General features: G+C 47.0%; 2 protein-coding genes across 8 annotated transcripts in view; one reads left to right on the top strand and one right to left on the bottom strand.

Moving 5' to 3' along the window:
• The window catches only part of CAPZB (capping actin protein of muscle Z-line subunit beta), a 109,380-nt gene extending 108,824 nt beyond the window's left edge, over nucleotides 1–556 (top strand). For 2 of the 3 annotated variants that reach the window (XM_073316785.1, XM_073316782.1), the window contains one exon: nucleotides 310–397. Coding sequence is in view for 1 of the 3 variants with exons in the window: in XM_073316784.2 (XP_073172885.1) it covers nucleotides 310–397 (88 nt within the window). In the remaining 2 variants the exon portion in view is untranslated. Of the gene's footprint in view, nucleotides 1–309 lie in introns of all 3 variants that reach the window. The other variant, XM_073316784.2, reaches the window with a different exon arrangement.
• The window catches only part of SLC66A1 (solute carrier family 66 member 1), a 44,953-nt gene that overhangs the window by 18,323 nt on the left and 4,664 nt on the right, over nucleotides 1–21,966 (bottom strand). For 3 of the 5 annotated variants that reach the window (XM_073316777.2, XM_073316778.2, XM_073316779.2), the window contains 6 exons: nucleotides 16,141–16,270; nucleotides 14,919–15,006; nucleotides 11,842–11,993; nucleotides 11,146–11,238; nucleotides 10,233–10,418; nucleotides 8,952–9,707 (listed from right to left, as the gene is read on the bottom strand). In XM_073316777.2, the coding sequence (XP_073172878.1) occupies nucleotides 9,612–9,707; nucleotides 10,233–10,418; nucleotides 11,146–11,238; nucleotides 11,842–11,993; nucleotides 14,919–15,006; nucleotides 16,141–16,270 (745 nt within the window). In that variant the 3' untranslated portion in view covers nucleotides 8,952–9,611. Of the gene's footprint in view, nucleotides 1–8,951; nucleotides 9,708–10,232; nucleotides 10,419–11,145; nucleotides 11,239–11,841; nucleotides 11,994–14,918; nucleotides 15,007–16,140; nucleotides 16,271–21,966 lie in introns of those variants that run through there. The other 2 variants (XM_073316780.2, XM_073316781.2) reach the window with 2 other exon arrangements.

Raw genomic sequence — 21,966 nt, 5'->3', positions numbered from 1 at the left:
CCTCTAACACACAGTCTGAGGGACAACTAGATGTTCCCAAGATCTAATGTAAAGGATTGGGATTCTCCCCCCAAGAATTGGAGGTAGTGGAACTTCAGAGGAAGTATATCTGTGGTGACTCCCTGTTAGAGTGAATTTTGCTATACTTGCGGAAAAGTGTTCACTTTACCTTTTGTCCTCCGTATTTGCAACAGGCAAATAGAGGTTGTTTCCTCTAAGCCTGCTATTGCCTCAAATCCCAGAAGAATACCTGTTAAAAATCACTGCTTTCAAATGTCCCACTTTAATTTGTTTCCTTCCTCCCAACAGGTCTGTGCAGACTTTTGCAGACAAATCAAAACAAGATGCTCTTAAAAATGACCTGGTGGAGGCTTTGAAGAAAAAGCAGCAAAGTTAAAATACTCTTCATGTTAACAAGACATGCCATGCACTCATTAGATTCCTTTCTTAGAAAATTCATTTTCTCCCCAGACCCCCCTTTTTGGTTACATCACAATTTGCATCCACTACTATCCATATGCCGCCATCTCCCCATGAATAAAGCTGTACAAACTTTTTCAGTCTCTGAAGCTTACTTTGCACCACATTTTACTATCGAGACCTTAGAATATATTTCTGTAGAAATCATGCGTTTTTCCCCCTCTTCTCCCATTTATATGCATAAACACCATTCATTCTGTTTCTTTTCCTCCCCTCCCCCCCGCCTTTTGTTACATTGGTGTAAAAAATGTAAAACAAAATTTATTAAATACTGTGGTGTGTGAAAGAGGAAAAACTGGAAAAACGTATTCCACGTATGTGTGGGGACTGGGCATGGGGGACGGCTGGTGGGAGGGAGGGAAGAGAGGGTGTTCCTCAGTGTTGTACTATACTGACTAAACCAGACTTGCAAGGAAGCATTGATTTGGGGACCCACTGAAAGTTCTGCTCTTCTATAGCCTGTTCCAAGGCACCTTTCTGTCAATTTTTATGGAATGCAAAAGGGGTTTTTGTTTTGATTTTTGTTTTTTGTAAAGCTTAAATTGAATCTACATCTTATACTTGAGCCTCCATACTAAAAACAAAAAAACCCACAAAATAAAAATTATAAAATCCTGGGAAGCAATGTGCATCCAGTGTCCTTTTTATTTCTTCTTCCTTCCTGTCTCATTGCTTAGCGTTTATGCTCATGATGCACTCTTTTATGGGAGTAGGGAGCAGCTGCCCTGTCTATATACAGACGTTTGTAATTTAAACTACTATACAGTATGGCCACAGAAAGCAAGTGAGTTCTTCTTGTCTCACACCAAGATCAGCTGAAACTTACTTGGTTGAAGGGAGACTATTTGATTTACTTTGCTAGTCACAGAAGGGGTGCATCTCGCCAGCTTTATGTGGCTGTGTTTTTCATTAGCTTGCCATACTTTCAAGATGTTGGCATGAGGATGTTGGCACCCTGCTGCATTCTGGGATTGGAGCTTCAGGCATATAGCAAATGTGGAACAGATGTATTCTGAGAATAATTAGAATATCTGGCATCATTGCGTATGTTGAACATAGTTGAGGTAAAACCTGTTTGTTAAAGCACTCGGGGAGAAGAGAGGCTTAACCAACACTTGGCAATGTTAAATGTGGCCAATTCTAAGCAATGGCACTAGTGAAAAGCTGTTCGGCCACTTCATTTCCACCTAGACACCTTTTTAACTTACGTAAGTGAATTTAGTGCTTGTGGAAGGAGCAAGACATGTAGCTCTGTGGTCAGAAATCTACTTATTCACACCAAGAATGTCTTTTAAGTGGCAGTTGGAAGGCCTTTCTCTTGGAAGAACCATGTCCATAAGACCATCAGCTTCCATGTCCCTTCAGTCCATGGCCTGTCTCCTGAGAGAACCAGCAGGGGTGCATAGTGGACAGACAGCCTCACACTACACCACAAAACGACTGAGCCCACCATGTCTCATCTCTGGTTTTTGACAGTATTTACTTGCTACTGGGTTGAAGGAGGGACATGAAAGGCCAGGATGTAAGATGGCGGGTGGTTTGGTAGGAATAGGAAAGTGCATCTCACCCTCACGGTCAGGTCAGGCTTTGACTAACTGTCATTTGGGAAATCTAATCCAGGGGGCTGCTCATGGAAGAAAGTAAAAGGCTTTAATTTTTTGTAAAGAGTGACATTTGTCCCATGGTTCAGTCTTCCCCCAGCAAGCAGCACTCCTAGGAAGATGGGGGCGTGACTCCCCTTCATAACTCAACTCCTCATAGCTATCAACAGAAGCTGGGAGTGGATAAGAAGAGGTGGATCACTTTGATTGCCTGTTCTGTTCATTCCCTCTGAAGCATCTTGCATTGACCACTGTTGGAAGGCAGGATAGTGGGCTCGATGGACCCTTGGTCTGACCCAGTATGGCTGTTCTTATGTTAACACATTTACTTCGAGTAGCTTAAGTTAATGCTGTAAGGGAGTTGCCAATGTTTCCCTTTATTAAGTTGATTATGAACATCTTAGAAATTTGTTCAACTGGCTGCCAAGGAAGTGAGAGAAATGTTAGGAGACTTCATCTGACTCACCCCAGAACTGAGAACAATCTGGCCTGACCTGCATATACTTTCTCTATCCTCAGCTGGCAACAGCTTTCACTGGTGACCCATGATGCTGGGTAACACCTGCCAATCCCTTGCCGTATCATCTGTTCACCCTTGCTCTGGGCTAGATTAGCTAACCTATCTCCTTTACCTTCCTTTCTTCCTGCAGTGCCAGTATTATACTGGAGAGCACCTTTTACTTTAATACTGACCTCAGTCCAAATTTGCAGTTGCACTGTATGGTTTGAGGAAGAATGGTTTTGTGCTTGACCTTGGATTAGGACAGCTGGATTCAGTTGTCAGCTCTGCCATGGATTCCATGTGTGATCTTGGGCAAGTCACTTGATCTTTGCCTCTTGTTCCCCACCTGTAAAGCAAGGATACTTCTCTACCTCACCTGGGATGGTGTAAGGAGAAACTCATTTATGTGTGGGAGGTGCTCAGATACACCAGTAGTGGGAGAGATTTGAAGTCATTACAAGTAGCCAATAATCTGTCCAACTCTTTCCTTTGCTCATTAATTTACAGAGATGACCTATTATTGGGAAACTGTCTTCTCACAGTCTTTTTGGTTCAGAGGAATATCACAGAACTGAAGCATCTGGCTAGCCGTAGTCAGTCTTCAGTTTAAGCTTTAGCCCAACTATGGTGAAGTGGTAGAGGTTAGTCAAGCTTTCCCATCAGTCTGAGTTGCAAATGGGGCCTGACATGGGTTTTAGTAAGTCTATGGAGACACATTTTAAGCAGCTTTGAACATACTATCTGGTCTTGTGCTTACTTTTTGTTTATAGTGGGTGTTGATTAATTCCCATAAAATACAATGAGAGGGAGAAGGGAGCAAATGCCTGATGAGCTGTCAGCATCTGGCCTACAGAATTATCCTCTGGATGACCCTCTGTGAATGTGAAATGAAAATGTAGGCATAAATATTGATAGAGTAAAAAAAGTACTTCCAATTATGCTGTTCCAATGTGACCTATTTAACATTCAGACATCTGCATGTGATTAAAGCCCCATGCCTGAGTTTTTACCCATGGGACCTCTGGTGTCTCTAATTCAGGTCATGTGAAAGGACTGGAGCTAAGGAGTAAATGTACATCCTCCCTCCTTAAAAGTCTGCAACCTCAAGGGTAACATTTGAGTTTGTGGTGTTGCCATTTGGTTCTGTAATGTGGAACTTCTGAAGTTAGAGCAAAATTTGTAATAACTCCTGAAGTTTGAAAATAGTATGTCAACTTAGGCTGGGGAGCAGCATGTTCCTCCCTGCTGTTTCTAATTCTACCTGTTACCTGTTCTAAAGCTTCTTTCTCACAAGCTCCTCCTACCCATTTAACTACAGGTGAGACTAATATTATACGTTAGAGGGATTATACTGCTAGCAATACGAGCCTGGTCTACACCTAGACTTAAGTAACAGAACTATGCTAGTGAGGGATATAACTTTTAAAATCAGCCATTAGTGATACATCACCTACTGTGAATGTAGTTAGTGGTATAGCTTATTCCCCTACAGGAAAATAATCTGTAGCCTTATAAGCACTTTTTGTACTGCCATCAGTGTATCCACACTAGGGTGGTTGCACTGCTTTAACTATACCTGTGTAGTTAGTCTACAATAGTAGGATTTATGTAAGGCATTGTCTACATACAGTCAAATGAGAGATTCATGCTACCTATCCAGAAGCAGCATTGTCTGATGGGGAATGTGGTGGACTCGAGACCTAAGTTCCATTCCTAACTCTGTCTCTGACTTGTGTAACCATGAGGGAAGTCACTTCTCTGTTCCACTCCCACCTTTTGGCTAGGTAAGGCTCTTACATAGTATCTAAGACAATGGGATCCTAATCTCCATTTGTCCTTAGATACAATTTTCTAGTTCTCAAAGTACACCAGGAACAGCTCTGGCTTCCGAAGTACCATCAGCTAGGCCCAAGACAGGTGTCCCTCTAATACCTTGTCAACATAACTCTTCCCTGCTGCTGCCCAAGGTATCTCCCTCTTGCTGACTAATATAGTTAGCAAGTGATAGGGTCTAGCTCTGATAAGACTTTCAGCCTCTGACTGGAGAAAATGTGTGGCTCTAAATAAGAGGTTCTCATGCATCTTTAAAACATGGACCACACTTTAATCAAGTATACTACATCCCACCTCCCTGCCTATTTGCAAGTGCTTACCTGGAAAAGTAATTTAGCATCATGTAGCCGGACCAGAGGAATGGTGAGCCCCTCATCAACACCTGTAAGTGGCCAGAGCCCATAGTTCTAAAACCTCATTTAATGTAAAGCCAGATCCTGCAGTGATGAGCACTGCTATAGCTGTGTGTAAAGGGCCCTGATTTAGCAAAATATTTTTGAACATGCTTAAAGTTAAGTATATTGAAGCACTCTGCTGAATTGAGGCTTCAGTCCAGAAATCTGAGTCAAACTTTGCTAATCACCTTTTGAAACTGTTACTTTGTTTCCATTTTCCTGAAAGAAAAGATTTGCCAACAATAGATAGCTGTCTAGGTATGACAGCACAAGCAGCTCTAACCCAGAGCTGGTTTTTTTTATATATATATATATATAATGTGTGTATGTCTATGCTTCAAATATTGCTATGGCAGGGAATTTAGTTATGAAGCATTGTTGCCTAACCTGGTTACAAATAGGGGCCCAGCTCCTTAACTGCAGTGAATTGGCATTGCTCCCTTGAATTTCAATATGCTGTTTTACACCTGCTAATCTGTTTTGTAGTTCCTGTTAGAACTAAAACATGGACTTCAATGGAAGAGTTTCTTAAACTGGCAGGATTTTTAGAGGAAGTGAGCATGGGAAAGTTCAGGAGCTATTCCTGACAGTCAATCTAAGTCCATCCTCTTGTAAAAGGCACAAAAGAAGACGGAATTATGAAACTCATGAATTAGTAATTATTAGGGTGAAAATCTTAATCTTTCTCCTCAGGAAAGTTAGTGGGAGAACTCCTGGAAAAATCAGTTTGGTAGAAGCCAGTACAGAATCAAGCAGTGGAGAGTGTAATTAACTAATCTCTCAAAAATATTCCCACTAGGGCAATTTCCTTAAATTGGGCCTTTGTAAGACATGTAATTTCTTTCTATCAGAGCCCTGGCCAAAGTTCAATAATCATGCCATACAATTAAGTTGTCCTCCTGGCCTCTTCCTTATTTTAAGATCAGCAGTGAAACAATGCAGAAGGGATTAGTATGTAGGTACAGGCTGTGTTCTTTCCCTAGATTAGAGAGAACTCTTTTGTGAGCTGCTCCACCTCATGTGAGGGGAAGGTTTGTAGCAGCTGTGGAATCCTGATTACCGAGAGCTACCTGGTGACTAGATGAGGGAGGTTGTGTGGGGTTATACAGCCCCCTCATGGCTGAACCAGTGCTCCTGATTATGCAGAGCAATGCCACCAACTACAAAGCTAGATGGGGGAAAGCTTCACATATCCTGCCCCTAAGCACCTGTTCATTTAAAAAAAAAAAGCTTTCCTCCCTTTAGTAGCAAAGGACTAATAATTTAGTGCTACTGTGAGCCAGGTATATTAATTCCTTGGTATACTTTATAATGAAAAGTACAGGACTGTGAACCAGGCTTCTAAGTCAAGGATGATGAAAACAACCTGAAGTCTTGTGTTCACCTGCTTGCCAGAGCCTGTGCTTGAGCTGTACTGCAAACAGAATTGCTACAGGCTGACTTCCTGCTCTAGGAACTGTACCTACTGTGCACCATCCAGCTGTTTAAAAAAAACCGTTCCCTTTCCCCCCCTCTTCCTACAAAAGTTATGAGTTGAAGATTAATCCCCTCACCACCTCTGGAAGGGAAGCTTTAAAGGCAGGTGCTCCCTTTCCTCTTCTTCCTTCAAAAAAAAAGATATATAGTGTACATATTGTGCACATCCCCTGGGCCAGCTGCATCTGGATAACAGTGTCGCTGGCTTCTTGAACGATGAATGCAAGCACATGCTTATTGTGTAGCACTAGTGAACAGCCTCTCTCCTTCTCTGCTTTACAACAGATACGGACAATATAAGCTGTGACCGGTCAGCCTCTTACCTCCTGCCACTGGGCCAGTACTGACTGCCCCTCAAGGCCAAGTGTGCATCAGCAGCCACCAACTGGCCCATTGTTGCACCCATGTGGGGTGCAGTGCCCTAGGCTTGTTTGAAGTAATAGGGATCTAAGGTACATCTACACTGCAGCTGGAGCGTACCTCCTAGTCTGGGTAAACAGATACATGCTAACCGTGGTCAAGCTAGCACACCAGAGAGAACATGGACATTGGGGCAAGGGCTAGCCCCCCAAGCTTGGACCCACAGTGCAGAGGAGGCAGCTCATAGCACAATGTCCCCCCTGCTTTTTTTTTAAATTAAAACCTTGCTGAAGGGGCAGCGGTGCCACTCGAGCAAGGCTGGGAGACACTCCCACCTCTAATGCAAGTAGCCACAACAGCTCTGTTTGACTCGGTAGAAGACGCTTCTGCACTGTATTGTGATATGGAATTGGGGTTCAAGCTCTTCAGCTCACGAGCCCAGACCAGCTACTTTGACACAGATGTAGTGCCAGGTTGGGATGTTCTGCCTGGATTTTGCCCACTCCTGCCTGTAGTAAAGCTCTTATCTCTAAGCCATAGAAAAGTCCAGGATAAGTAAATACTTTTCACATTTTACAAATGTGTAAGCCTAAGACCCAAAGAAGGTAATTTGCAAGGTCATAGTAAGAGCTAGGAATAGAATACAAGAGGCCTAGCTCCCACCCTCTTGTGCTTGCCCTACCTCTGCCAGTCAGTACTGCCAGGTTAATAGTGGCTATAGATTCCCCCATTCACACACTGCTGTGCTGTACTGGTTCTGTCAGCTAGTTGACCTGTTTCTTCTGAAGGCTCTGTTGTAGAACACTTGTTTCTGCAGCCCGGGAAGGGCCCCGCTACTACTGAGCTGGTGTCAGACTCCACTGCAAAGTGAGTGCTTCATTTAGCTTTTATGGAATTACAACAGCTTTTTACCTCCCCTCTCCAAATCAGTTTTTCCATGGGAGAGGAGTGCTCTTTGCAATTCAGGAACTGTAAAACCCAGTGAAGGATTATTACAGCAGCACTGCCCGTGTCTGGCCTCATACCCAGAATAGTTGCAAGTTCTATCACTAACAATTCTACTTTCAAGGGATTGTGAAATGAAAAGGGGTGGTTAGTGTCTGGTTTAAACCAAAGTATGAGGTTAAGTCTCTCTCTGTCACCGAACACCCTAGAATGGGGGAAGACTAGCTTCCTCCCAGAGATCAAGTTTGAGAATCACCTCTGACTTAGTCATTACCTAGAGAGCTGCCACAGCCTCCTCAGCTACATGATGGCTCAGGGGGAATGTAGTCTAGGCCAGGAGCTTTCACAACATGTTTTTGGGTGGCCTCACAGTATGGTCACTAACTCTTGCTAGTGGCTGCGCTGACCATTTTTCCTAAAATAACTAACTTTAGGAAAAACAAAATGTACCGACTTGTCCATCATTATAATTTATTTATGCAATGGGTTTTCAGACTCAGTAATAAGTGTACAATTGTCTATTCTTTACTGGACCTAAACAAAATAGAAAGACATAAGGCACTTTGTTGGCTTTTTAAAAAAAGATTTTCTAGCCATAAGTCTGCTGCTGTGAAAAGTGATATTTGTTAATATCACTTTTCACAGCAGACTTATTCAGCCCCAGCAAGCCCTGGGACAAATTAAGCCCTGGATGGGGGGGGAGATGGGCAGGGAGGCAGCGGGGCCTGGGGTTGGAGCCTGGAATCAGAGCCTGCCACTGCATGGAGTCTGAAGCTTGCCCCCCTACGTCCCTGGGAAAGTGGGGAATTGGCCAGCTGCCTGCCCCTCTAGTGTTTTTCCTTCAAAGGGGGCAGGACCCAACCCCTCCTGGCAGCCCTGGGAAACAAGCCACAGTTTTGCCCCCTTCTCCCCTACACCAATCACAGTGCAGGAGGCTGTGGCCACAAGAAAAGCCTCTGGTGGCCACACGTGAGAAATGCTGGTCTAGGCCCATCCTGCATCTGCTGTCTGGAGCAGTTATCTCCCAGCAACCTCAGCGGACAGCTAATACTTAAAACATGGGTAAGGTGGGGCTGTGAGTGTGGATATACTGCCCATCTTACATGGCAGACAGCTATGGTAGTCTCTGCCAGCATATCTGCTTTAGAAATTAAGGAAAAAGCTTACCTCTAGGGAAAGAATGGATGTGAAAAACTCTCAGCGAGGACCAAATGAAAGTTCACAAGGAGAAAGTGAATGGCCACGGGTAGGGGGTAGTCACCCCACAAGCCATTTTAAAGACTAATTGTACAAGTGGAAGAGAATGGAGACAAGCCAAAACTGAAGTGTCCTTTGGAATCAAAATAAAAACTAAGGGAGACATGTTAGACAAAGATTTATTTTTCTAGAAAGTTGGCTGCCAAAATATTTCAATAAAATTACACACACACGTATTAAAACTCCTCTCTCCAACCCCATCACTGGCCTCACTCCCTGCCTTAACTGCCAGAAGAAGAATGTGCAACATTATTCAGATAGGCAAAGGGAGCCACTGAGCCACTGTGCATAAACCCTTGAAGGTGAAGTTAAATGGCAGCCACTCTCAGCATCTGTGTTCATTTGCTTAAAACAGGAAGGTAGACAGCCTCATCTTTCCTCCATCCCCTAGAGATTTTTCATTCTTGCTAGTAATGTCTGATGCAGAGCTGGCTCAGGGCAGCCTTCTGGAAGGGAGGGAGGAAAGTGGAATCAAATTCAGCTAGTTTTTAAAAGTGACTATGATCCAGGTACAGAAATGTCACAATATTTAATCCCTTTTGAGTCATCACTACAAGCAGGTGATATCTACCAGGAAAGTCCTCTGACAGATGGCCAAGCACTTTCTGCAGGAAGCATCACACCGCACACTGGCTGACATCTTCTTCTGTTAACAGGAGTCACCCAAAAACAGGTCTAGGAACCAGATGGCAACTCGCTATGGCTTAGTTTGAAGCCAGAGTTCTCACCAGTATCCATTCTTGCTTGGGGACAGTTCCTTTGTCAGCTGTCAAGGGGTTCATCTTGCTTGCCAAGCAGGGCCTCTCTCTCAGAAGTGCGAGGTCTTCCCTTCCGATAGGCAAGGAATTGGAAGGAGATCTGAGGAGGTGTTAAGCCTTATTTCTGTTACATAAGGTCTAGATAGGAGAAATTAGGAAGCTCTGTCTAGGGAGGAAGCCTTTAGTTCTGGGGGGAACTAGAGGTTGGTTGGTTCTTTCTATGCCAAGAGGTGCATGGTTACCATTGTAAGATGGGGATAATCATGGTTATCTCCTTTGTAAAGCACTCTGAGATCTACAAATAAGGACTATTTCATTGTATTAGGGTAGTGACCAGAGGTCCCAAAGAGGATCAGGGACCCTTCATGCTAGGAACTATAATAAGCATGTATTGTTCCAACATTATTGTAAGAGATCACTGTAACACGGAGGGGAAAGACTTCAGCTGCAAAGCATGGGTTGGCTGTGTAATAGCATCAACAAAAATTTGCCTCTGAACAGCCCTGCCCACTCACCATCCCAGAAGAGACCAGCTTTTTAATGGTTATTTGTGCAGAGCATTAGAAATAACGAGCTGGCAACACCACAGAAACTTGGGGCAGGGAGCATTACCAGAAGAGGATACAATCACATCAAGAGACAGGACCCCCAGGCTGCCAATCAGCCAGGGGAGGTGATGAATGATGTAGTTGCCTTCGTCTTGCCCTCGGTCTGGGTTCTTCAGAAGCACACTTATTCCATACAGCGAGTTCCCCAGCATCACCAAAGCAAAAAGACAGTATGAGACACCTTTGGTAGATTTCCTCTTGAACTGGAAGAGGAAGCCATATTAGAAGGGGCTGGAGAATAAAAAGACTTCCTTGATAGCGGAAATACTCTAGATATACCAGGCATGGATTCCCAGGTGATATGCAAAGGGAGGAGGATCTAGATGATGACTAAGCTTATTGAGTGCTGGTATCCACTCTTTGAAGGACAAGCTTCTTAGACAGTGTTGGCATGCTTAGGGTCACTTGATCATGCTCTGCTGTGACCATAGTAGATACTCCAAGAAGAGCAGGGAAAATTAAAAATGGGAATTGTATCCTAGAGAATTGGCCAGCATCTGTATCCCTTGTTCATCTCGCTCTTTTCCCCCCCCCCACTCCCCAAAGATATCCACCATAACAGAATCCTAAATGATGGGGTGGGCTCAATAGCAATAGTCTTTCAGCTCCAGTTGTAAAATATTAAGCAAAATTAGCGTCCCACCTTTACAATGGGGAGAAACAGCTGCTGCATGGAAGTCAAGAGGTTAAATCAATCAGGACCCAGTGTGAAAATACAGAGAGATGGCCCTTGGGAAGGTTCTGGAAACACAGCTGGTTATTGGCCTGGAGCCCTCTGCCTCTTGCATCAGCAGCCCTTAGGGATAAAGGAAACTCCTCTACTCCCAGCTCTGGAATCTCAGCAGAAAGGGAACTCCTTTCACCTTCCCCAAGGAAAGATAACCCCAGCAGCGGGTTGGATCCCATCCCCACCTCCAGTGGGTCACTTACATTAGTGTAGATCTGGGGCACTCGGGAGAAGAGATATAACAAGGAGGCGATCGAGCCAACAGTGAAGCCAATGATTTCCTTCTTGGTGAAAGGCTGCAGGGCAAGACATAAAACACCAAACTGTTATGCATTGTACAAGGCACATGCAGAACTGTATCCTTGGATTTACAGGCATCTGGTGGCAGAGGTGAGGTCACATGACCGGGTTTAGCCGATCGCCATATTTGGGTTTGGGAAGGAATTTTCCTCCAGGGCCGATTGGCAGAGGCGCTGGAGGTTTTTCACCTTCCTCTGCAGCGTGGGGCACGGGTCACTTGCTGGAGGATTCTCTGCATCTTGAAATCTTTAAGCCACAAGTTGAGGACTTCAGTAGCTCAGGCATAGTTTAGGGGTTTGTTACAGGAGTGGGTGGGTGAGATTCTGTGGCCTGCGTTGCGCAGGTGGTCAGACTAGATGATCATAATTGTCCCTTCTGACCTTAAAGTCCATGACTGACCAAACCCAGGTATGCACTGTTGTCTTTCCACCTGGTCAATAGTTCTTTTGAGTTGCCTGGCTAGCTATTGGCTGAAACTGTCACATGACAAGATTGCCAGCTCTCCCTCTCTGTGGGACATTCCCATTTCAAACTGATTATTCATCTTTCCCACAAATCCTCAGCCTCCTCCCTGCCCCCATATATCAAGAGGGGCTCACCTCGCATCCAGCCACATCCACTGCGGCAGACAGAAGAGTCCTCCCTTTAAATGTCACCGTTTCAACTGTGGAGCCAGCTCTGCCCAGCAAGGATGTGGCTGACACCGTTCCCAAAAAAACGAAGGCAAAGGCTGCATTAATAGGAGCAGAGACTGGGAAGAGAAAGCAGAGGTGAGTTACAAAGTGCCACCAATGAGACGGAGTGAGTGGGTCCATGCACTACACGAAGCAACCTGGATTCCAGTTAAATCTGCATCCCATCACCTCCAGAAAAACCAGGGCCAGTGTCATCCTACAGAAGAGGGAGGCATCAGTTCCGCAGTGGCAGGTTCAGATTTCTCTTGAAGGCAGGCCTTCCATAACCAAGTTCCATTCCTCACATGGTGGTACTGGGGAAGGGCTATGCAATGCATGCGGCAGTCATTTAAACACATCACAGGTTAGCAGCACCTGCCTTCAGTGCAGATATTTGATTACTCAAAAGTTAAAGAGTAAAGGTCCCTCCTTTTGCCATTACAAGACCTCCTAGTGAAGAAAGGAAAAACTGTAGAATAAAAGGAAGTCTAAAAATCTACATTCAGTTTCATTGTGGGTAGGTCTGCACTGAAGCCGGAAGGCGTAGCTTCCGGCTTGACGAGAGAGACCCTCACACTAGCTTGATTGAGCCAGCATGCTAGAAACTAAAGTGCAGTCATGGCTGCAGAACAGGCTGGCCACCCCAACTATGATCCTGTCTGAAACCCTAGGCAAACAGTGCATAGCCCCTCCTGCACTTGGAGTGTGGAGTATGCCAATGTGGATACTCTGTCTAAGCAGGAAGTCACGCCTCCAGCTCCACTCTAGGCACACTCTGTTGCAAGCCTGTGGTCGTATAGTTAGTACCAAGTAACTTCAGAGAGATTAAAAAACCACATTTGCTATCTCATGATAAGGCCAATTCATCCACTATGAAAAAGGAAATCATTCTGAGCTTAACATTCTTAAAAGGAACACTGCCAAGGCTAAAAAAAATCCTTTAAGGTTTTTCTGTCTTAATAATACTCAACAGCACATACTTAAGGCCCCGATTCTGGTGTAATTCATTTTGTGCCGTAGCCTCTCTGATTTTTCTCCCTACATGCTTGTGCTATTTTTTTGTACTCATCTTTAGCAATTTGTCTATGTTTCCACTTTTTGTGGATTCCTTTTATATATTCAGGTTACTAAAAATGTCCCGATGGAGCCATATTGCTTCTCTTTTCCAGTGCCCCCTCCTATCTAAGGGGGGGGGGGAAATCTTCTTGAACTTTGAAGTGACATTTCTGTTACTGCCCTTTTCAACAGTTTCAGGCCCGGACTGCATACCTGGTAAGGAAAAGCATCTACCAAACCCTATATCTATTCTTAACTCTGCCACAGATTCCCTGTGACACCTCAGGCAAGCCATGTCATCTCTCCAACCTCCCTCTCACCGCCCCCCAATCTGTAAAATGGAGATAATAGCACTCACTCCCTTCCTCCTGCCCTTCATCCATTTGTCAATTTAGACTGTGAATTCTTTGGAGGCCAAGGTTATTTCTTGTTATGTGCATGTGCTTTCTCTCTAGGCATTACTGCAATAACAGCTAAGCTGCAAATCACCAGGCTGGTTTTAACCCCTCACCCTTTTAAAGATATTTCTTAGTTTGTTTCCTCCTCTTAGTGTTTCTTCTATGGCTTAATTAATTTTCATACCGTAGTAAATGACAACGCTAGAACATAGCTGGGAAAGAGGCACTATATAGGTCTAACTCTACTATAAACCAGTCCTATGGAGGAGTTCTACTTAGGCTCAAACACAGAATATTTATCAAAACACAGGGTAGCGTCTGGGGATTAGCAGAGGACCCAAAGCACAGCTGACTGCCATTAATACTGCAGGAAATGCTCTAGGTCAGTGGTTCTCAAGTCAGGGACAGGGGCCCCCTGCGGGGGCTGCCAGCACATTTCAGGGGGTCTGCCAAGCAGGGCCAGCATTTGACTCGCTGGGTCCCAGGGCAGAAAGCTGAAGCTCCGCTGCGTGGGGCTAAAGCCTGGGGCCCTGCCACCCATGACGGAAGCCGAAGCCAGAGCAACGTAGCTTTGCTGGGGCCCCTGTGGAATGGGGCCACGGGTAGTTGCCCAGCTTGGTACCCCTGGCTTTCATATGCAGAAAAACAGTTGAGACACAGGTGGGCCGTGGAGTTTTTATAGCATGTTGGGGGCAGCGGTGGGCGGTGCCTCAGAAAGAAAAGGGTTGAGAACCTCTGCCCTAGGCCAGGGGTTCTCAACCTATTTACCACTGTGGGTCGCATAGGCAGCTCTCTGTATGTTACGTGGGCTGCATCCACACACATTTTATGATATTATACATACACAACCTGTATGGCCCTGATGGTGTCACATGGGCCACAGCTGTGTGCTGATTGGGCTGAAGTGGCCTGCGGGCAGCAGCTTGAGAACCACTGCCCTAGGCCAGTATAGCTTTGGTTTACGCTTAGAGGCAGATTACAGAAGCTCCAGGATGCCAAGAGATCAGACTCTTTGCCAGGAGAAGCAGCAGCTCAGAAATAGCTGGAGCTCCTGCTCCGCAGCTATTTCCATGTTTATAGACTAAGTTGCAAGCCTTGAACCCAGTAAGTGATTTCACTTGCTAGTCTAGTTGCCAGTCATTTTTTACTAGTTTACAGCTAACTGGTATTTACAGTATTTCTCTCTCAATGCATTAGTGTTTAGGGGATTTTAAGCTGGCTCTAGCCTGGAGCCCTTTGGGAATTTTTTGGCTTCTTAATCTCACGAGAGAAATCAGATGCTCGCCCCTGTGTGAAAGAGGGCCCTCCTATTGCTAACAGTTCTAATAGTGTAAATTCATGGTACTGCTACCCTGAGGTGTCCTTTGGTCACCATATCCCTGCTGTGCTCTCCTGGCTGAACAGGAAAAATGTTTAAACCCAGCAGGCTGCTGCTTGAGCTCCTCCCAGAGCCATCAACATTAGTGCCACTGCAGGAGGAAGCAGCTTTCAAAGTTGCATTTGCAAAATGTAAGTGTTGCCGGATTGCATTAGTAACTATCAACTCACAGCCTCTGCTCTGGTTCTTGACTTTGTAGTAGAGGTAGAGAGACAACATGACCAAGTCTGCCAGCACGTAGTAAATGGCAGTGTAAACCTGCAGGAGGAAACACAGTCAGTCAGTCATATGGCAGAACTGCCTTCCTCAGCTCATCCACAGATGGACTCCCAGACTCTGCTCAGCCTAGCAGCTTTCCTCAGTCTGATTATAGAGGATCAGCTAATGGCAGCTACAAGGCCCAGCCAGGAAACTCTCCCTTGGTCCAGCCAGAGGCATTGCACACTGGCTCTTATGATCTCCACAGGCCACATCCAGAATGAGGGACACTACAATGTAGTAGTTATAATCCCCATCTCTTACACAGTGCTTGTCATCAGTAGAGCTCAAAGCATTTTATAAAGGAGGTCAGTATCACTATCCCTATCTGTAAAATGGGGATAATGTAGAACTCTGGGGCTCCACTTTCACCACCCTGATCTAGCAGGAGAAAAGATGCCCTGCCCTGGATTTTCACCAACTAGCCTTCCCTCCTGTAAGAAAATGAATCAGAGAGAGACAGACTATGCATGACATTGGAACATCTCTTGGTCTTACAGAGTGAAACCTCCTTCCCTCAGGCCACAACCATGACCTAGACAACCTCCAGAAACTCAGGGGCTTCTCTTTAGTTCAGTGCATCCTTCAGAAAATCCACAGGGCAAGAGACGTTTCTTGCCCATGTGCTCAAGAAATTAATTTGCAAGTAAGTCAGCTGATCTTAGCTGCCTGTAATGCTGGATAGAGCAAGACGCTGGCAGAGCCTAGACCCAGAGTCTCAGACCACACACCAGCCTCTATCCTGGGTCATATCTCCTCTGTCAATCAGAAGGTGATCTTTACTGATCAGACAGTGAGAAGGGTCTGAAGCAAAAGCCCTGAGCCAGACACGCCTGCATATTGGAGAGTTTTGGCTCCAGATCCCAACTGCATGGCTCAGGCCCATCTCTAGTTATTGTAACAATCTTGCCCTATAAAAAAAGAACAGCAAGCACAATCATGGTCATTCTTTTAATAAGTGTCCTAACTCCACTCACTCCCCCACCACACACGTGCACACGCGCAGCACTGGCTAGGGAGTCCCTGTCATACCAATGAGCTCGGTTTTCTCCTCCCTACCACCCACACAGAGAATCTGGACACTACTCCTTGCCAGCCAAAACGCAAATCACACAGAAAAGCCTAAATCATTACCTGTAGTGGCAACTGATTGGCCAGGAAAGAGCCTATTAGATTTAAGGAATCTCCTCCTAGCCATCCCAGCAGGAAGTATATGGAGAGAGCCTGGTCCATATTACCTGTTTTACAGGCCTGGTAATATTGTCTGTGGAGGTGGAGAGAGAGAGAGAAAGTCAGCTCTACACAATCAATTCACCAGTACCCCAGTGGAGCAGAGGCCAGAGGTTCCTCGAATATTGGACCCCCTGATGATCTGGATGCTATGTTAGTTTTTAAACTCCACATTGGAGTACAAACCGGTACCAGGCTAAGGGCTTATCTACACAGGGAAATTTACCAGCAAAACTATTGCAGTCTAGCTTTACGGTACAGTTCTGCTGGTAAATTTCCTCATGTAGACAAGCCCGAAGGCACTGACTCACCTGTGGTTTTAGCAGGAAGATCTGCAAGGAGCGCTTTCAGTGGGTTCCCTCCCCTCACTGCCCCAGCCCACATACATCAAGAATGCACAACCTTGAAACCCCACATCATTGGCGTTACTAGTACGGCTATTTTTTCCCCTCTTGTGCCCTTAATCTGGACCTTGTTGAGGCTGTGGAAAGCTGGCTCTGCTGATCTACCAGCCAATGAGTGCTGCTCTAACCCCAGAGGGCACAACTATTAATGAGGGCTGACACGGGAAGGGAAGGAGGGTATGGAGATCAACTGGCTTAATCCAAAAGTTCACTCTCTCCACTCCACAAGTTAAACACCATCACCTTTGTGCTGTGGGAAATCCAGAGCAGAACCACTTCAGTCACATAGCCCATGACTGCTGCCTGCCACCCTGCTGTCTGGCAGACAGCAACGGCATGGCTGTCAGAACTCCGGATTATCAAGGGTGGTGCAAGTCACACCGGAGGAGGATTGGCAGGGTTGTGTGGGAAGATGCTTACACACCACCTGCCTGCACTGTGCATAATGTTATCCACCTCTCACTTTCACGAGGGAAATGTTAGGTCTGGTGGTTAGAACAATAGCCTGAGAGCTAGGACTCTGCTTCTCTTCTTCGTTTTGCAACCAGTTCGTTGTATGATCTTAAACAAGTCTTGGTGTCTCAGTTTACAAGCCAGGCATAACCAATGCTGCTTTGGGTCTGATCAAATTTCGAAGCCAGCATGTAGAGAAGGGACACAGGCTACACCTCTATGGCCACTCCCCCTTTCTGAGGCAGCATGGAGAACAGGTTTACCGTACTTTGCAGTAGGGGGAAGTACAAGGTGCCACAGCTTCCCATCATAGGCAACCTTCTCAAAAAGCAGGTTGCCCTGCATTTGCCTATTGTGAGATGAAGAACTATTGTTCACTGCCAGCAAAAAGCCTGCTCAGTCTGACTCACAGTATCTGGAGCTTCACCGCAGAGGCTAAGACTGCATCAGATGATGATCCCCATCCCCAATCTCCAGCAGTAGCCGCAGGTGATCTGCAATTCAAACCACCTGCTGGAACTCTCCTGGGCTGGCCCTGGGGATACACTGGTTCCTATTAAGCTGCCCCACAGCACATGGGGATTCTGATAGAAGCCTTTCCTAAGGAGGAGGAGCCCGTCAATCCACATCAGACTAGAGCATGGTTCCTGCTCACTCTTCTCTGGGTAACTTATCAGCTCAGTAAGTCTGGCTGACACAATCTGCTGATCCAGCCAAATCCGGGTAGGTTCAAGAGTTCGTTTCGCAATGGAAACTGGAAGTCACTCAAGGCAAACATCCCAGAGCGTGGCTGCAAGAGGGGTGGAAGGGAAAGAAACCCCAATGTGCAAAAGGCAGGTTTTCAGGCCCACCGTAGAAGACTGCCTGCCCCATCTCCCCCTTAAATCTATCCAGACAGAAATATTAAAGTCAGATAACAGGCACTACAGTGAAAGTTGCAGCAAGAACTTTCCCCTCCACTAGGCAGCCCCAGGTGTTAAGCAGCCCTGGTAGTTTTTTCGCCATGTGATTTCCAGTGCAGCATTGTTCACCCTTCAGCTGGGTTGATGGGCTGTTCACCTCTAACAAGAGATTCCTGCCCCTGTTCCCCAAACAGGCTCTCAATGGGCTGAACCCCCATTTATTGTAAAATGGGATCCACAAACCAATGCCCTGAGCTCTTCAGCGTCTAGTTTAGACAGCTCCTTGGTTTGTTTCGAAGCAGTATGGATGATTAGGATAGAGGCATCCTGGTTTCTGTCTCCCACCACCTCAAAACAGGTGGTCACCCTCTATTTGTGCTAAGCGTTTTAGAGATGGAAAATGCTAGATCACTTTACTGTAAATCAAGTTGTGTTGTGCGCGTATCCCTGCTTAGCACAGTATTTTATTCTGATTGAAGAGTTATTTATTTGAAGTAATATGCTAGGCACTTGCCAGACATGACCAAGAGCTAAGTTCCTGATAAGCTGCCAGCCGTGGGGCCACACAGCAGCCTATTTAGCGCCGCACAGGCACTTAGGCCCCTCCGCTGGCCCCAACTCAGTCCTGGACCTGCTGCGGCCGGGGGATGGGTGACCCAGCCCCGGCCAGGACCTGTCGCAGCTGCGGTGCCCCTTCCCCAACTCAGTCCTGGACCTGCTGCGGCCGGGGGATGGGTGACCCAGCCCCGGCCAGGACCTGTCGCAGCTGCGGTGCCCCTTCCCCAACTCAGTCCTGGACCTGCTGCGGCCGGGGGATGGGTGACCCAGCCCCGGCCAGGACCTGTCGCAGCTGCGGTGCCCCTTCCCCAACCCAGTCCTGGACCTGCTGCGGCCGGGGGATGGGTGACCCAGCCCCGGCCAGGACCTGTCGCAGCTGCGGTGCCCCTTCCCCAACTCAGCCCCGGACCTGCTGCGGCCGGGGGATGGGTGACCCAGCCCCGGCCAGGACCTGTCGCAGCTGCGGTGCCCCTTCCCCAACTCAGTCCTGGACCTGCTGCGGCCGGGGGATGGGTGATCCAGCCCCGGCCAGGACCTGTCGCAGCTGCGGTGCCCCTTCCCCAACTCAGCCCTGGACCTGCTGCAGCCGGGGGAGGGCCCGAACCCAGCCCCGGCCCAGACCTGTCACAGCCAGGGGCGGGCCGCCTATCCCACAGCCCTAGCTCAAGAGGTACTGCTTTGGGGAGAGGCGCCTCTCCACCCCCAGCCCAGGTGCTGCTGCAGGGAGAGTGAGCTTGGGGGGGGGGGGAGTCCCGGAGCACCCTCTTGCACCCCAAACCCCTCATCCCTGGCTCCACCCCACCACCCCAGAGCCTGCACCCCCAGCCGGAACCCTCACCCCCTGCACCCCAACGCTCTGCCCCAGCCCTGATCCCCAGCCCCACCCCACAGCCTGCACCCCCAGCCAGAACCCTCCTGCCTACACTCCAACCCTCTGCCCCAGCCCTGAGCCCCTCATCCCTTGCCCCACCCCAGAGCCTGCACCCCCAGCTGGAGTTCTCACACCTCTGCACCCCAACCCTCTGCCCCAGCCCTGAGCCCCCCCTCACACTCCAAACCCCTCAGCCCCACCCCATGAATTTTGTTATGTGCACCAATATGAAGGTGATGTGTCATTCCACACATGTGTTTTTAAGGTCAGGCTTGACAAAGCCCTGGCTGGGATGATTTAGTTGGGGACTGGTCCTGCTTTGAGCAGGGGGTTGGACTAGATGACCTCCTGAGGTCCCTATCCAACTCTGATTTTGTGATTCTATGTGCAGAAAAAATTAGAGGGAACACTGACCAAGAGTGCTCCCTGCTCCGAATCTGCTCACTATCAGAGGAAAGACAGAGGCTGGGGAAAAGGAAATAAGCAATTTATATAGAGGTGAACTTGATTAACTATATGCAGTCTGACCAAAGCAGATCTTTAATAGGGATTTAGATGTTGGCATGGCAGAGCCTAGATCAGATCCCTTGCATGTCTTCCAATATCTTCGATGTCACTGTCCAAACAACTCACTTCTTTGCACCATGCTTTCTCTGTTGGTCTGGAGCAGACACCAATGCGCCTGGGAGGGTTATGCCCTGTTCACTCCTGGCTCAGTTCATGCTTTGAGAAGCATCTATCCCTTCCTGGATATGTTTCCGAGTCTCCACACTTCATTCCACTGGGTAATGGCAATGGAAAGACGGTGGGCTAATTTGCCCTACGCCATGTCCAACTGCTGCTGCCTCCCTAGGCAGCTTTTGTTCTGAATAAGATGTTAGTTAGGTGTCCTGCTCACAGAGGACTGATTGGCACCCACCCACTTGGTTAGGTTTTGCAGCCCAAGAACAGGCCTTGGGCAGGGAGAGTACAGCTTTAAAATGATTTGGGAGGTGAATGGATTCCCCTGAGGGCAGTTGTTAGCCAAGGATGCTGGCATCACCTCAAGATCTGACCTCCAAGTCCCCGAAAGAGTGACAGCTGATCTGAGATGGGGCCGCACCAGTGCTATAGGGGCCAGGAACAAACTGGTCTCTCTAAAGACAGGGGACCTACAATGGGAGAAGAGGGGATGAAGTCTACATGCTAGGACAGAGTGATCAGATACCATTGTGCCAGCTCTTCTCCAAGGTGCTGATGGCATTTCCTTCTCAAAAGCTGGAAAACAGGATGGCAGAGGAAGCTTAGGAGGTGAAAATGGATGGGGTGGGGGGTGGCATTGATAGTCCCTAATGGATTAACTGGCAACAGTAGCATCTCGCCCATTATGGGATTTGGGTTTTATAAAACGGTTCATTGTCTGGGTGCCTAGTACACATGGGGAGATATTTGCCTGGATCTTCAAAGTGTAAGTGCAGGCTAGCTCTGCCCTACCTAGTATCTGCCACAGACTCTTCATAGAAAGTCTAGAACAGAGGCAAAAAACCCCACATGTGAAAGCAGTGAGAAGAGTTGCTCCTGCAGGTGGGCAGAGAACTCGCCACTGAAAAACAAGAACTAAACTATTGGGGGAGGCAGAGCCATCAATGCCTTCCTGGAGATCCTGCCTTACGAGGGCAGAATATGAGAGACTGCTTTCCATTAGTCACTAGCTATTATTTAGCTTAGTCAGTCACTACCCACCCTGGTCTAACTGGGCTAAGCAGGTAGCTGGAAGCTGATGGCCAGATAGACTGGGTTTAACCAGTCAGCAAGGTAGTGACACATGCCTTCCAGTTACAGCAAACACCCAGCCTTGACCCACTTCCAAATCTCCCCACTGACAGTTGTGCCTTTTATAGGGGTGTCTAGGACAGCAAGAGTGAAACAGACATGCTCATCAATTGTATGCAGATGGATTGCATTCCTAAACTCAAGAATGAGTCACTTCCTGGTTTAGGAACAGTCACAGCGGGTTAGCCCTAATATGGCAGTCCAGCCATACCCACATCTTCCCATTCCATGTGGGCTGCGGACAAAACTCATCTTCCAAGAGACTGTTGAGCTCAGCCTCTCCAGACTGCTTTCCTCAGAGGTTTTTCTGCACATGTGATCTGCACATCAGTCTGATGGGTGAGGGGGGGCAAAAAAGAGACAAACACTGCTGATCTGCTAACTTGCTCACCACAATTTATGCATAAGCAGAAGTTCCAGTAGAGTAACTGCCTCTCTAATTGTGAGACAACCTCACTGTATATTTAGAAATGGAAAAAGCTCTCAGAGCATCTGCATTTTCCTTGTGCCATCCCATCTCCAGTCTGTCCTTTTAACAGCTTTGATCCTGAAGGAGCCCAAAGTGTTATGCAAACTAATACACATAAAGGAATCACTTCAACCACTGAGATGCACCTACCTTGTGGACGGAACGCTACAGCTGGTTAACAGCATATAGCGGCATTAGCAACGAACTATGCCTTGTTTTGTGTGGATGACAAAGTTGAAGTTGTAAATTGAACTACTATTC

This window comes from Lepidochelys kempii, chromosome 18 (genome assembly GCF_965140285.1).
Source record: "Lepidochelys kempii isolate rLepKem1 chromosome 18, rLepKem1.hap1, whole genome shotgun sequence".
Classification (NCBI taxonomy): domain Eukaryota; kingdom Metazoa; phylum Chordata; order Testudines; family Cheloniidae; genus Lepidochelys; species Lepidochelys kempii.
This window is presented reverse-complemented; position numbering and strand designations above follow the sequence as displayed.